Here is a 16,688-nt window from a genome sequence, read left to right as displayed (position 1 = left end):
CTCAATCCCTTTTTTAATTATCCCAAGCATGGAATTGGCCTTCTTCACCACCACTACACACTGGATCAACATATTCATCAAGCTGTCCACCAGCACCCCAAGATCTCTCTGCTGATTTGCCACACACAGCTCAGAACTCATTAGCCTATATACATATTGTGTGTGTGTGTGTGTGTGTGTGTGTGTGTTTTGCCCTAATGTGTTTCCCCCTTCTCCTTCAAATGTACTGGAAGTAAGTGGGGGAGGCCACTGCCCTTCATATCACCTTTCCCCTCCACTTGGGGTCCTCAAAGCACCAAGTAGGCAGGGACAGGCAATTTGGAGCCCAAATTCACAATGCCATCCCACAAGTGCCCCTCAAGTGCTTGTTTTGGTGCTTTGCAGATGATTGCAGGTATTAACCTGAATGCCTGGGTGACCTTCATCACACATTGGAAACATTTTCATCAGAACCTCACAGACTTCTCTTCAAAGAAGCAGAAATGAAAACTGCTTCTAAACCACCTGTCAAGTGAGTGGTGCTTGACGCAATGAGGAGGGAGAAAGCAACTGGCCCACCCACTTGTCAAATGAAACAGTTTCCACCACAGCCTCCTCCACATCCAAGCCCACCCAGGGTGCTCTGACAGAGAGAACACACAATAGCCACATTGTGGTTTCTGCACTGGCTGTTCTTTCCCCAGAACCGTCAACACACAGACTGGCTGACAGGGGGACAACAGCAAGGACCAGCTCAAGATATTTGGGTGCCTTGGGCAGAAGAGCCAACTGGCACCCTGCTCCCACTAGCTATTATTGTGGACATGCTCCTCGAGGAAAAGTCCCCTGCACAAGCCTACTCGAAATCAACAACTGAGCTGAGCTGAGCCACGGGGAGCAATCAAGGGGGAGCCAGACCAGAAATCAGAACCAGGAGTTAAGGATTTGTGAACAAGCCAAGAACTAGAGCCAGGAAAAAAAAAAACTATTGCAGCTCAGACAAGGTCTCAACCTGAACAGAAAATTTTTGCAGCCCTTCATGGTGAACAGCTAATGGTCAGCCCAGGTGGGTAGCACTATTCTAGTGCCTGATGACCCTTATGTGGGAAGATGCTCCAACTTGCAACCTGGGTGGCAAGCTACAACGACAGGTGTGTACAGCACTACATGCCTGTGGTTCTAACTCGGGTAATACTGTTGGTAAGAAAATCAGCATGCTCTTCTGCAGCAAAATGGGCAAGAAATCTGCCTCCCCTTCTACTATCTTGATGGCCTACCTCCCAAAATCTGCCTTAGATCAGTTCCACCTTACACTAAGTGCCCAATCCTAACCAACCTCCCAGCATTGATGCAGCCATGCCAACAAGTCATGCCCTGCATCCTATGGTAGGGGGGAGGAGGCAGTCATTGAGGCCTCTTCAAGGTAAGAAAACTTTTGTTCCCTTATTTCAGGGCTGATTGGCACCAGAAAGTTGGGTTGGACTCTTAAAGTCCCTGCCCATTAGGCCCAGATGCTTGGCTATAGTCCTTTGTATTAGCAAAGAAAATTTTTAGTGTTTCGCTTTTGGCTTCTGAATGGCAAGAGTCAAAGTAACAATCATCATCATCCCCCTCTCATAGTACATTTGGGTAGTTCTCTGCCTATCAGGCCAAGAGCAAACAGCCATCCAACAACAAGGTAGGGTTGTTTCTGTATAACTGGGCTGTCTTTCTATATATGTAGACAGTACTTCATTAGCAAATGAAATTTAAAAGTCCAAGGAACATCCCAAAAGGTATGCTTCTCACCACCTATACAAAAGTTGAAAGCTTTTTTTCCTGACAGAAATACCAACAATGAGACTTAGGTTGCAATCCTATCCACACTTACCTGGGAGTAAGTCCCATTGACTAAAATGGGACATACTTTAGAGTAGATGTGCATAGGATTGGGTTCTTACTCCTTTGTAAGTGTGCTCACAGCCTGAAGATTTCAATATGCTAAATGTTAGCTGTGACTATCACAGAAAAACCTGAGAAAGTTATTGTACAAATATAGCCCAATGTCAATCATGATCACTTTAGGTGTGCATGACTAGCTTGCAGAGGTAATGTTAGAGGACTGTATACTAAATATTTATTTTCTTGTTTTCCACAGCAGTCCCACCCAGCAACTTCTAGAGTTTCTGAAGAACTGCAAGAGCGCTCTCTACTGTCCAGTGTCAAAATTTGTGTAATACACCAATGAAATAAACTGCAGACCTTTATAATTTCATAGGCTATTTGGTCTCATTTTGCCAAATATCCAGCTTGAAGAAGCATTCTGGAGAACTCAAAACTTGCCAAACGCTGTGATGTTTTATATGATCCTAATAAAAAGATATTACCTTACATTGGATAGTGAAGTAAGAGAAATCCCAGGAGGGGTAGATAAATTTGGTTGTTGCAGCAAAGAGAAGAGCTCTTGTAGTACCTTAAAAGGCTAACATTTATTGTAGTGAAAGCTTTTATGAACTAAAGCCCTCTTCAACAGGTGCATTAAGTTATCCTCAACTGGCAAATGTTTCAAGAATGTACATTCACAGGTATATAGGGGAGAAACTCTAGTTCAACGGGACAAAGAAGCCATCTTCTGCAAGTAGCCTGTCTCCTATCTATGAAAAGATAGGCACAAGATAAGCACTGTGAGCACAGCAGCAACTTGATAGCTGGCTTTCTAGCTCCACCACTAATTTAACACCCATAAGTGGGAGAAAGTACCATGGTGCCAATAAAATCCTGAATAGCTTCTGAAAAATTCTGATACAGTTCCCCCTCCCCCCCTCCAATGCAGGAGACTCTCCTTAGAAGCTCTATTTGCAAAATGAGATTTTCAGGTAAGCAACAGAATGCCCTAGGACACTGAGACAATCTTCTATCAGTTTTTGCATATTGCCTTTTTAATGTCCGGTTTCAATTGGATTTTTTTGTGTAGAGCTGTGGTTTTTCAACATAAGTTCTCCAAGTTTTATAGTTTATCACGTCAAGCATTCCACTGGTCTCTCTTGCACCAGCCAGTCACCTGTCCACAAGTTAGTCATGGTTCAGTTTAGTCTTATCAGACACCTTACAATCTTAGGTACTGAGGATTTAAATTTAATTTGGTCTATTTTGTCCTATGCAGCTAGTAGATGACTATTTGTTGGTGGGCAATGATATGCCACGTGGGAGGATAAGCAGGCAAATGAGTCCCCATGCACAACTAGTATTGCAAGACCTTATAATAGCATTGCCCAAGCAGATACAGGAACAGACCTAGCATCAACCAGCTTACTGACCTATAGGAAGGATTCATGAACTCACTCATTCTACCATAGAGCAAAACTCTGGGTTCTTTGTGGGCTTACTGAAAGACAAGTACGATATTTCAAATTGCAGTACAAAAAGTCAGAGCGGTTTTACACAGCCATCTTGTTTGCAATGGCTACCACCAGTATTCCCTCCAGACATAGTTGCCATGGGGCATGGCACTGCTTTCAGGGGGAGGCTTAATATCACAGCTGTAAGACTGGAACAAGATCTCCAACTCAGCTACGTTCGGTTCCAATTGTGCACAAGGCAAAGCATAGTTTCCCTATCAACCTTCATGGTCCTTTCCCAGTCATGAAACTTGGAAACACAATTAAGGAGAGATGTAATATACCATATAATGCCCCGTGAGATAGTTGACCCCCTCTTTAATCACATTCTTGAAACTGTTAGACAAGCCAGCAGGCAACGATTTACTAATGCTAGGCTTGTACTATACCTGGAGCCAACCAATGGCCTCCTTTCACAATAAGCATTAAAACTAGCCACCATACGGTGCAGATAAGTGACTACAGCCATATTATAAACCTGAGAATTGCCTAAAATTCCCAGTGTAGCTGAGACAAAGGATGAGCACACTATAGACCCTTCTTTTTCACAGCCCCCTGAAGATGTCAGTCCTACAAGTGAATTTGCTTCCACTTTGTACAGGGTCTTTAGCGGTAGCCTGTCTCTGCATGCCAGATGCAAGGAATGGCAACAGAATATTGGTATCATGTTGTTCTTAATATTCTCTGAGGCAAAAGATGGGCCACTGTGAGGACTTAAGTGATAGCTCACACCAAGACTGGCACCAATGCATGAATCCTCAGTTTAAAGTACCTTATGTGCCTACATGTGACTGGGTTATTCTGCACCAATAAAGCTCACTGCAGGGAATAGGTATGTATAAGAGGAACTGTGTGCTGCTAGACTCTTAAGGCTGAATTAGTTACAAGGACTAGCCAGGCCAACACCATCACATTGCCATAATGTCCATTTGTGCCTACAGAGAAACTCTACAGATTCCCTTTGCCAGAGAGTGTGAGATTCTCTGTACCTGCTCATAGTAGCAACCCATACTGAGTTTTTGCACAGAGAAGCTAAAATGTAAGAACTGACTTTGACAAAGTGGAGCCTTTTAAGGGTGGGAGTGTTCGAGAATGCATCTTATGGAAGATCAAGGGGACAGACCAGTATCTAAGGATCAAATTCAGAGGCATTTTGGAAAAGCCCTTCTACCATGAGTGTACAGGTGTCGCATTTAACCCCTGCCCTTTATATTATGCAACATACAGACTTTGGGTATGTAGAGCTTAAAAGTACTGCTCTAAAGTTGGATCAATAAAGGGAAGGTTTGAATCAAGTTCCATACGACAGCAATGGAATTTACAACAGAAGTTATTGAACAAAACCTACAAAATAATGTTCATATAGACCAGGATCTGTTCCTTACCACTGCTCAAATGACAGTCATCTGAGTCTCCTACTGCAAGGGACAAGACAATTCCACCATTTGATTATCAGTTGTTTATTTACATTTTCATTCCAAAGCCAGAATACAGTTTCAAAGTTTTAAAATTTATTAAAATTATTAGAAGTGCACTTAGAAGAACAAAGAATCAGATATGTTAATCAATTAATTCTTATGAATTCTGTAAGTAGACAAGTGTTCCTGCCTAATGAAAACTGAAAGAGGCCAGGATCCAAAGAGGCATACATGCATGCAGAAAACACTTCTCTGCATGTATGAACAAGTAGCTAGTTTATCCTTTTTAGTGCAATGCTGCCACACTCCCTATATTGCTCTGGCACGTCCCCAACTTTTATGAGCTGCTTTTCTGGCAGAGCAGGTAACTTGAAAAACTCCAAGACATTATGGAAACATTGCATCTTGGCAGTCTTGTCAGAAGTATCACTTGGAATAATTCAGTGCAATGAACCTCTTAAAATAGATCTTGCAATGTAGCAAACAAGACCTCTTAGGGACATTTCAATACAGAATTCAGCAATTTCCCAGATAACTTTCTAGAAAGGTAGCATGAGCAGTTATCAGCAACAGGTCACTTCAGCATCATAACAGAGTCAGATTGGCCATATTATTGATGGAATTATGCCAATAAGTTTCTAAGCCACCGTCTTCCATTCAGTCTCCATTTTCAAAACCACATGCCTATCAGGTTAAGTGTGTGCAATGACTTCTGTAGATGGGTATCAGCTCTGCTGCTATAAACCCTCTGGCAGTGTCACTTATCACAATAATTAGTGCAAAGTTGTCATAAATACAGCAAACTGTTTCAAGTCGATGCCTCTGTTCTACTCAAACAATTTGGCCCAATTCCTATTTACTTTTTTCACAAAGGGTCACTGCAATGTTGATCCCCCACCCTGAGAATTTGACTTCAAAATGTGCTACCATGAGATTTATACACGTAATTATTTCAGGTCTTACTACGTGGTAGTAGATTCAGAAACTCACCGCACAAACGAGTTATGTCAAATCTCACAGCATCTTTGGACATCAAGAATGAAGTTGAAAATCAGGCCATGGGTTCACTCCACAGCTTCTGAACCGCAGCAGCCCAAGAATTGAAGGTGTGGGCATATATACTGTACATGTAATAAGCACATGGACACCACACTGTCTGCATGGAACTTTCACAGATGCATACATGAATTTTTTGTATTGCATACAGAAGTGTACTTTACAAAAAGCACAGTAGTCCAATATTTTATACGTCCAAGGTACCAGGGGCTAAGGGTTACTCCATTTGCCACTATTAATGTGTTCTGAGTATTAAATATTAAGTATAGAGGTAGAAATAGACAAGGGCACATTTTGTGCTTAGGAAGCCAGAAATTTTCCAATACGAACTTTTACACAGATGTCAAGAGTGGAAAAATATACAATATTGAGACAGGCAACTAACAATCAGTTCTCTCTAGATTTGGAAAAGCAGATCTGGCAAAAGGTATTTACAGATGATGCCCACACAAGTCTACTATGAAAGGGAGACTGTGTAGTGTTGAAAGGGCTAACTACAACTTTTGTAAATTCAGATATGGGGTCAAGTCTCTCATTTTTGAGAAAAACCAAGAAATTCAAACCTGCTTCCAACACTTTAACTAAGCTTTTTACATTCTAGGACACCTGCATTCCTAATGCCCAATTCAAGTTAGAGTGCAACAGGGAAGGAGCATAAATTATTGCAATGGTCCTGAAGATTTACAGTTTATAGACTTTAGAAGAGGTTGAAGTTAAGGAAAAACACAAAGCAGAGAATAATATCCCAATGTTAACTTGAAAGAAAGATATCTTGAAGGAAGAGAAGGACCAGTAGAAGAAGAGGCAACTCATAAGGTGACAGCAGAAACTAGAAACCTAGAAAGGCTCATCTCTTTAATTTATGGATGCCCAAGAATCTTAAGGCATGAAATGTCTGTGGTGTTATTTCCCAAAAGAGTTCTCTTCATTGATCTCTCAAGGAGCGTACCAGAACTTGGGCCATTATATCATCTTCGTCAGCATCATAATCCTAAAAAAGACAAGGGAGAGCACGCGTAAGACCTTGACCTTGATCCAAAACTGCTTATGACAGCTCAATTCCTTTTTGCTTTTGCTTAGTTTATTTAGCAACAGGATGCTGTGGCATGAACAGACTGCCCAATGGAAAGTCCCTAAATATGGGAGCATTGAACGTGCTCAAAACATATGGGGATTTCCATAAGTTTAGGGTTTTTTTTCAAACAAAAGATGCCTATCCTGTGCTTCCTCCCACCAGAACAGCACAGAAGTACTAAAACTCAGAAACAGTGTTAATAAAAATACTAAAATAGTATTTTAATATGGCCAATACATTGCAGTTAAAGCCACAACAGCAGATGGCAAACACAAGTAAGCCTCAGAGGCAAAAGGACAATTGAAAAAGTTGACGCTCCCTTTAAAAACTTTCAGGAACCCATTCACACCTCCTCTTTTGAGCACACTGAAGGGCCAACTATGGCTTGATGTACCTAAGTCACCATGCAGACCAATCTGCACCACAAGCTCCCACTGAAACCATTACAATGTAAAGTCATGCTGTTTTTCTAACTCATCACATCAGAAAAAGACAGCCCACAAGTAGATACTAATATGCTAGCCTTTTTTTACTCGCTTCTTCAAAGCACATTGTAGTTACCTACCACAAAAGTATCATAGGAAAACCGATGCCGTCGCTGCAGATGTTCCATGAAGTTGGCGCTTCTGTAGTTTGGATCACCCCATGGCATTGAAGCACAAATCGGGCAAACCTGGAGGAATCGGCAGTTTATCGATTCAACCTGTGCAAACACTTGTCACCATCTTACATTTCAAGTCCTGCCTACTAAAATTTTCAAAAGTTACTTCTGACCACATGAGGGAATCATCTCCAAACCCTATCAGTTCTCCCCCTGTACACTATGTTGAGGGAACCCCCAACCCTCAAAACGACCTTTTTAGTAAAATAAAAAAACCACAGAAGTGGTTAAAACAGAAAAGGGGGCTCAAGAAAGCCCCCTGTGCAAGAAATCTTTTCAGTTTTCTTGCTACAAACAGATATATTTAATGCACTTTCTAGATTTTACTTATAATTAGCAGAACTTCCTTTTAACATACTGAAGCAGAGGAGGAACAGTATATATACTTTAAAGTCAAACAGTACACAACCACCACCAATAGTAGAGTGTACTTTCGTCTCAACACATAGGCAAGGCATTTTTATTAATCATATAGTAATAGAACCATCTGCTCCCTCTAGCAAAATATCTATACTTCTCTATATATTTTTGCAGAGAGAATTCAAACTGATTGAATAAATTGTTTCCCAAGGGAAGAATGTATGTGGAGCTCTCCAAGGCACTTAAATGTGCTATACAAATTGAGTATTACGTAGTATGGTGCAGTGGCTAGAGAGTCAGAATTCCAAGTTTCACTGCTTCAAATCCTCAAGATTCTTTTCAGCCTTCACAACACACTGGGTTCATATTTTAGACCCTGACACACTAACATCCATTATTTCACCCAAGAGACCACGTTAGCATATACAGGAGTTTGCTCCTAAAGACAACCCAAAGGGATTAGATATTAAAACAGGTCTAGTTTTCTGGTTTTCATCCTACGAGAAAGAAGAGAATACAGCAATAAATATTGGATTGGTTAAACCAGGTTGTGAAAAATCAGTCACTTTACCACTCTCTTTGCATCACTGCTGTGATACTTTCTGCAGTGTTCTACCAGTCCTTCCTGATCCAGATTTCTCTCACTACAGTAAGGGCAAGGAAATGTAAATCTATTTGGAACACTCCTAGAGAGAGAGAGAGAGGATAAGGTCTTTACTTCTTTGAAAGATTATACAAACAAAACAAAGTTTTTAAATTTTTTTGCAATATAAAGCTCTTCACATGTGTGTAGAAGCACCCAGCACTCAAATACAGAACCAGTGATGCTAGAATATTGTGTCCTTATGCAGTAGTATTGTGTCCTTTCCAAGTGTCACCTCCACACATGAACAAGCAGCTCAAACCTCTGATGTTCAGTTTTAACTATTTTTGCCACAAGAACAAAGAACAGCAATATTTGCATAATGTATGGTTTTCAAAATATATGGCAAGCTAAGCCATTTCACTGCAATCCCAAGCTCATGTTGTAACTCCTATCCACTCTCCACCCTCTTTCACTCTCCACCTTGAAATCAACTACCCTATTCAGCATTTTGGGTTACCAGTGTGTAATATGAAACAGCCTTTGCCCACCTATTGGAACTAGCACCAACATTACTTATGACAAGTCCCTAGACTTGTACAAGTCTAAAAATTACAAGTCTCTTTAGAAAGTCAGCTTGACTGCAACGCGTCAGTCAAATCCAAATGCCTTGCCAGAAATGCATCTTCGGATTGAAATAATTAACATCTATAAAAAAGTTCTCAAGGCTGTTTACATATAGCAATAAACATCAACCTTTGTCAAAACTCCGACTTAGGGCCCAATCCTATCCAATTTTCTAGTGCTGGTGCTGCTGTGCCAATGAGGTGGGCACTGCCTCTTGTGTTGGGGATTCAGTCATAGAGGCCACCTCAAGGTATGGGAACATTTGTTCCCTTATCTCAGGGCTGCATTGTGGTTGCACGGGTGCTGGAAAGTTGGATAGGATTGGGCCCAAAGATTTCAAGAGCCAGAAGACAAAAAGCATTCAAATTAACGGCACAGGTAAAAAAAATCCGAAGACCCTCACTTAAATGGGGAAAGACCTCCAAGGCAATTTCACCAATATTCCCCAAGTCTCCGTTTGAATTTCATTTTCCAAAATGCTTTCACTCTGGGCAAGCAATCACGACTCCAAGGAGAAATTACCTCGTATCCTGTGGTGGATCTTTAGTCACTGCTCTAACACCCTCCATTATGTAATTCTGGTACTTCAAACAAGAAGCCACATGAGTACGCAGCTTTGAGAGATACATCTGCACAGAACAAGAGAAAACTCAAAGAAGTTTCTTTTAAAGACAGTCAGAGAGAACTTTAGATTATCACAAGCACAACATTTCACGACTAAAGTAATAAATCCCTTCATTGCTTCAGTGGCACTGAGGTATGACAGGCTCAGGGTCACAGACCACAGTTACATAAGGGACATTATGCTAAGCTGCTCTTCTCTGCAACACAGTTGCAGCATCTTGCCTGATTATTGACAATGCCATGGATAGCCGACACTGCGAATACCTTGCCACTGTTCATTCTTGTATTTCATTCCCTGAAGATACAAGAGGCTACGGTTTCTCCTATTTGCCAAATTAGAATGAGAAGACTGATTACATGCAAAAGATTCAGATGAAAGTTGCCAGATCAACTGACCTTTTAAAAATTGTTGCACTCTGACTACCTCACATTAACACTACCCCGAACAGACTTGGAATATTATTTTGGGCAAATTCTCCCTCAGAGAATTGAAATAAATTACAACAAATTATAATATTTACATAGCAGAAGTTAACCGGCTTAACCCCCAAAATATTCATATTTCACTACAGCAGTGGTTCTCAAATTCTCAGGGAGTCTGGGAACTGGGGGTAAGTGCTTGTGGGGGTGAGAACTAGGGGTCAGATAGCAGGTGTTAATTGGGTTTAAGCTCCCAAATTTTCATATGTCACTATATCTCAAATGCAAAAGGACATCTAGAGGCACTGTGCAGTTGCCCGAGTCAATGTCAAGACAGCAATGACTCCTGGAACAACCAAGAAAGGGATGAAGCAGGTTGACTGGGACCCTGGGCTTCCAGCATGAGCTTGGGGCAGCCCACCCTTTGAAGAGAACCCTGAATGAAAGATAAGCTAATGCAAATATGGTTTCCCTTTCTTTGAAAGTTTTTTTTAATACAGCATTCCATTTTTACTTTCAGTTCCACAAATAACACGGTTTAGATACATTAAACTCTGAACTCAATTCAGAAACTCTAGAGCAGGGGTCTCCAAACCCTAGCCCGGGTGCCAGATGCGGCCTGCAGTGAGCCTCTATCCGGCTCGTGGCCAGCCTCTTGCCCCCTGAAAGCCTCTGGCCCACTTGACTGAACATGACCAGAGCTGATTGCATCTGGAGGGTGTTCTGAGGGCCAGAGAGGCTCAGTGAATGACCCCACTCATTCATTTATTCACTCATCTAAGTTCCATCTCTAATTTATTTATTTAAATTTTATATTTAAGTTTTCTTCCGGCCCTCAGCACTGTGCCAGATATTTCATGCAGCCCTCTGGCCAAGAAGTTTGGAGACCCCTGCTCTACAGTAGTGATTTTCAACCTTTTTCATCTTGCAGCACACTGGCAAGGCACTAAAATGGTCAAGGCACACCAGCAGCTTTTAGACAATTGACAAGGCACACTGTGCTGTCAATGGGGGCTCACATCCCCCAATGGTCCCATTGATAAATGACCCTCTCCCAAATTCCGGTTGCACACCTGGGGACCATTCACAGCACACCGGTGTGCCACGGCACAGTGGTTGAAAATGGCTGCTCTAGAGCAATGATTTTCAACCAGTGTACCATGGCACATTTGTGTGCTATGAACGATTCACAAGTGTGCCATGGGAGTTTGGGGAAAGGTCATTTATTAGTAGATCAAATGGTCAATGTGAGCACCCCACTGGTAGTGCAGTGTGACTTGTCATTGTTAAAAAACCAATCGCGTACCCTGAAAATTTTAATGCCTTGTCAGTGTGCTGCACGATGAAAAGGTTTGATGAAAGGATGAAAAGGAAACAAAAATTACTGCTCTAGAATACCTGAGATCCACTCTCTCTTGACTGGACTTTTAATTCTCTAGTTCAGTCATTTCCCTTTGCTACAGAGTTACAATCTCATTACAATGCACATTTCAACAGCAGAAGGTTAATGCCACTCTTGAAACAACTTTTAACTCAAGACAGCCTCAGCTTCCAAGTTTCCATTTTAGATCCAATTCCTATGGAACAGTGAAGCAGGAAAAGCTGTGCAAGGACTTATGAAAAGTCTCTCTCTCCTACTGCAGTGTTGGCAAATGAAGCCCTGATCTCCCCTTATGGCAAACACTGTAAACTCTAGTCTGCTTCTGTAGCCAAATAAGGGCCCAATCCCATCCAATTTTCCAGCGGCGGTGCTGCTGTGCCAATGGGGTGTGCACTGCATCCTGTGGTGAGGAGGTAAGTCACAGAGGCCTCCTCAAGGTATGTGAACATTTGTTCCCTTACCTTGGGGCTGCATTGGTGCTGGAAAGTTGGATAGGATTGGGCCCTAACTTTACTACAGAGAAGATGCACAAGTCCTACTTCCCATGAGACACTACATGAAAAGAAAGAAGTCTAAGTGAAACCTCCTCTTTTGACACTTATGAAATGCTTAAACCAGCTCTTTCCACATCTTCAGTTTAAAGTTGAATTGCACACAACAGCAGTATTAGAAGAGGCAAAAATGTCACTATGTTATGAACAATGGTGGGATTTACAAGAATTCAACAGTTATCAAGCGAGAATCAAATTATTTAGGTACAAGTTTCAGCTTCTCATACTTTTTTGTTGCAGCCATTGCAAGTAGTCTCTGTCATTTCAATTTGCTTTTCCAAGTCCACATCTCTGCTGCCATGAGACAGGGTACTGCGGCAAACCCCACAAACTGGCTTTTTCGGCTTCAGACACTCCTGAATGCACGGTGTACAGAAGCTAATGTGGAAGATAGTATATTATCATTCATATTACAATCTAACAATATAATCAGCATATTAACAAACTATCCCCATAACTAACCCCAACCAATGGATGCCCAAACAACCTAGCCTTATACAATAAGAGTACAATAATCTAGTGTTGTTACCTCACTTTAAAATGCTGCCTCTACTATTCTAACTCTTAAAAGGCTCCATCACAAACATGGCATTTTAAAAACAGCTGTAAAATTGAGATAAATGTGCTGGATTCTATCCATACCCAACCAGAATTATGTTGAACCAGAGAAGCAAGAACCATTGCTGTATCAGTGTACAATACTTTCACTTTCAAATCCTGTCACCTGCATTTCCAGAAGTCCTTGGCCATGTGCTAACTGAATAACTTTCAGTTTCTAGTCTTATACTCTCACTTTCAATTCCTGTCATCTGCATTTCCAGAAGTCCTTGGGCATGTGCTAACTGAATAGCCTTATACTACAAATTGAAACTTATTCAGTACAGTACTCATGTAATAATAATAATAATACAGGTATTTGTATTGTATTGTATTGTAATGTATTACATGTACAATACATGTATAATACATGTACATTCAAGTACTGTCTCTAGATTGTGCTCAAGCACTGTTAAGAGTTGGGCACATCAAGATTCAATTATATAAATGGGTTATGAGTTACCTCATAAAGTTCCAAACAACACAGTCCTGGAACGTGCTGGAATCCCTAGCATGTATTCACTGCTGAAACAGAGACGCCTGCGTTGGCTTGGTCATGTCGTGAGAATGGATGATGGCCGGATCCCAAAGGATCTCCTCTATGGAGAACTCGTGCAAGGAAAGCGCCCTACAGGTAGACCACAGCTGCGATACAAGGACATCTGCAAGAGGGATCTGAAGGCCTTAGGGATGGACCTCAACAAGTGGGAAACCCTGGCCTCTGAGCGGCCCGCTTGGAGGCAGGCTGTGCAGCATGGCCTTTCCCAGTTTGAAGAGACACTTGGCCAACAGTCTGAGGCTAAGAGGCAAAGAAGGAAGGCCCATAGCCAGGGAGACAGACCAGGGACAGACTGCACTTGCTCCCGGTGTGGAAGGGATTGTCACTCCCGGATTGGCCTTTTCAGCCACACTAGACGCTGTGCCAGAACCACCTTTCAGAGCGCGATACCATAGTCTTTCGAGACTGAAGGTTGCCAATACCAATACCTATGAGTTACCTAAAGCTTATATATCTCAGTATAACCTGAATTTCCCAAAATGTCTTGTTAATACTGGCTGGGACTCTCCCCATAAAAAAAAAAAATTTACAGGAGCAAGCAGAAAGGTAGTCATGTGACCAGTTCATCTGACAGTGTCCCCTTTTGTTGTGATAATACCACCAATTCTAAAAATTGAAACTGAATAAGTGTTTGAAGTAGAAGGGACAAGATCAGCAGCTGATAGCAGCAGCAAAGAAATAAAAACCCATTTATTCTCATGTCTTCTAAAAGGGACCCCTACGGTTTCCGTACAGAGTCTTCACCTACCAAATGTTTATGCCTAATAAAGGTTGACTTGACTTGACTAAAAGGGACCCAGGAGTTTCAACAAGACTCCAGGCTAAAAAGGAGTACCTACATTTCCCAGGAAACTAAAGAGCAAACTTTTGTTGATTCCTCCATGTCAAGCCTATGGACTAGTGAAAACTACATAGAAACTGCCTGGATGCTGTGAAAGATTATACCACATCCCTTAAACAGGTTTTTTCCCCCCAATCCTTGAGAAAATTTTCTCCTACACCCACCATCATCTAGCACCTCCTCTTGTCTATCTTCTCTTTTCTTTCAAAAAAGAGGTCAACTGCACAACACACCACAGTAACCAAAGCACAAAGTTCACCTGCCTTTGAAAAATTTGCAAGGGAAGGTGTTTCAGCATGTGCAATTTACCAGAAAGGCTGCATCAGCAGAAACACCTTCTTTCAGCCAATGATTACAAGTGCTCATCCTTCTTTTGCATCTACTCAAAAGGACATTCTCCTGTCATTTCATAGAAATAAAACCTCCAATTCCTTCTTCTAAGTTCTGGTTCTTAGTTGTCACTAAGACAGAAAAAATATGGGTTCCAGCCAAGAGGCCATTTTGGTTGTTCACTACATGGTGCATCTGGGCTGAAAGAACTGACAGCTGTGCAATTAGGAGGAGCAAAAAGTGAAATGGAAAGTAATACCTGATCAAGCAGACACTCCTCAGAGAAAAGAGTTCTACTGTGTTTAACATGTTTTAATGGATTGTAGCCAAAAGGACATTTTGGTTGTTCACTACAACGTGCATCTCAGCTGAAAGAACTGACAGCTGAAGGAGCAAAAGTGAAATGGAAAATAAGGCAGGATGCTCCCCAGAGAAAAGATAAAAAGGTTCTACTGTGCTTAGTCATCATGTTTTAAGTTATCAGGTTAACCAGTTTAGAGAATAAGCACCACCAGCAAGGAAGCATAATTTACATGAAACCCCTTTTCACTACAGCTTCTTAAAACCTACTGAAACTCAATCCACACAGCACCCTTGTTGCTACAGAACAATGATTCTCAAACTTTTTAGCACCAGGACCCAGTTTCTAGAACAACAATCTGTTGGGACCCACCAGAAGTGATGTAATTTACCTGGAATTGACATCATCAAGCACGGAAATTTTCATACAATCAATTCAATCTTAATTAAATTAAAAGTTTACAACAAGTTTAAATATTTATTTAAAATAAAGTTGAACCATCTTGACCCTCCCAAGCAGTTGCTGATCTGTTTTTTAAAAAAAAGTTCCCCAAACATCCCAAAGGCTGCAATCCTATCCACACTTACCTGGGAGTAAGCCCTATTTATAATGGGACTTACTTTTGAGTAGACATGCCTAGGAGTGTGCTATGAGGTTGCACTCCTATCCACACTTACCTGGGAGTAAGCCCCATTGACAATAATGGGATTTACTTCTGAGCAGACATGCATAGGATTGGGCTATGAAGCTACACTCCTAACCACACTTACCTATGCCAGCATCAAGTCTAATACTAAAAACAAACACACACTGAAATGAGTGGGGACCCACCTGAAATGGGCTCACGACCCACCGTTTGAGTAACACTACAGAAGGAAGCAAGAGGGGCCAATGGTGTGCAGCGGGAGGGGTGGAGAAGGGAAGGAGCCCTTGGGACTTCCCAACCACGCCCTCCCGTTGCCCCGGCAATTCACGGGCGCCCCGCCCCCCATACCAAGCCCAGCCTTCTCCGCCTCGTCTCCAGGTTGCCATGGTTACCCGCCAACGGCCACTAACGGCAGCCAACCGCCCCCAGCCCACTTTAGCAGCCCGCCCTTCCCACTCACACATGACCGCAGGGCGCCCGCACGGGGCTGTCGAACACCTCCAGACACACGGGGCAGGTGAAGCGGGAGAGCGGGTCCGGCCGCTCAGCGTCCGAAGCGGTCGCCCCCTCCGGGTACCGAGAGCTAGCCCCGGACAACGCCATCTTCCAGCCGCGCTTCCGTAAATCCCCTCAGGCGGCGTCTCTACACACACAGTTCCGAAGCAACTACGGCGGCTGAAACAGGCCAAACTACCTTAGCCAGCCCACCGAATGAGGAGGAGCAGAAGCGAGCGCTGGCTGAGACTGTTGGGCTTCCTCGCTCTGGCCCCGCCCTCTGAGCCTTAGCGTGAGGCACGACTCGTGACGGCACGACTCGCCCTTGCGGAGGGCGGGGCTGAAGAGCGAGAGAGAGATTTGAGTGGCTGGCTGGCTGATGACGAGGCACCCGGCTTAGAAGCTTGGAGGTGGACCTCCAGGTTAGAAGAGAGGGCCAAAGTCAGCATCAGTGCTGCCAGCTGAGGGCCGGGAGTGACGTCATGTGACGTCATTAAACAGAAGCAAGCACTTGGCTCTCATAGAAACTCACCTGCAAATGACAGAAGAAAAAATGGGCAGATGTTCTGTTGAGAGCCCAAGTGCCAAGCTGGCGCAGTGGCAGGCCGCCCTGGGGCAAAGGCCCAGGATGACGCCCCCCATGGGATGCCGCCAGCACCCCCCATGTGCAAATCCCCCCCCACTCACATGGAGCGAAATGGCCTCGCACGACTCCAAGATGCACCAGAGAAGCCTTCACTGCACTCTTAAACTGTGCTCCTGGCAAACCGGATGCACAGTTTCTGACTACCTCTGGAGCCTCATGGG

General features: G+C 42.8%; 1 protein-coding gene across 1 annotated transcript; it reads right to left on the bottom strand.

The window, feature by feature from the left end:
• Positions 1 to 4,800: 4,800 nt before the first annotated feature.
• Positions 4,801 to 16,022, bottom strand: RNF114 (ring finger protein 114). Its single transcript, XM_066624955.1, has 6 exons — positions 15,847 to 16,022; positions 12,340 to 12,490; positions 9,659 to 9,765; positions 8,498 to 8,612; positions 7,471 to 7,578; positions 4,801 to 6,821 (listed from the first exon to the last, which is right to left on the bottom strand). The coding sequence occupies exons 1-6, from the start codon at positions 15,987 to 15,989 to the stop codon at positions 6,756 to 6,758; spliced, it is 690 nt and encodes a 229-aa protein (XP_066481052.1). The 5' UTR covers positions 15,990 to 16,022; the 3' UTR covers positions 4,801 to 6,755.
• Positions 16,023 to 16,688: the final 666 nt, after the last annotated feature.

The sequence above is a fragment of the Tiliqua scincoides genome, chromosome 4 (assembly GCF_035046505.1).
Source record: "Tiliqua scincoides isolate rTilSci1 chromosome 4, rTilSci1.hap2, whole genome shotgun sequence".
In the NCBI taxonomy this organism is placed as follows: domain Eukaryota; kingdom Metazoa; phylum Chordata; class Lepidosauria; order Squamata; family Scincidae; genus Tiliqua; species Tiliqua scincoides.
The sequence above is the reverse complement of the archived record's forward strand: the minus strand, read 5'-3'. Positions and strand labels throughout refer to the sequence as shown.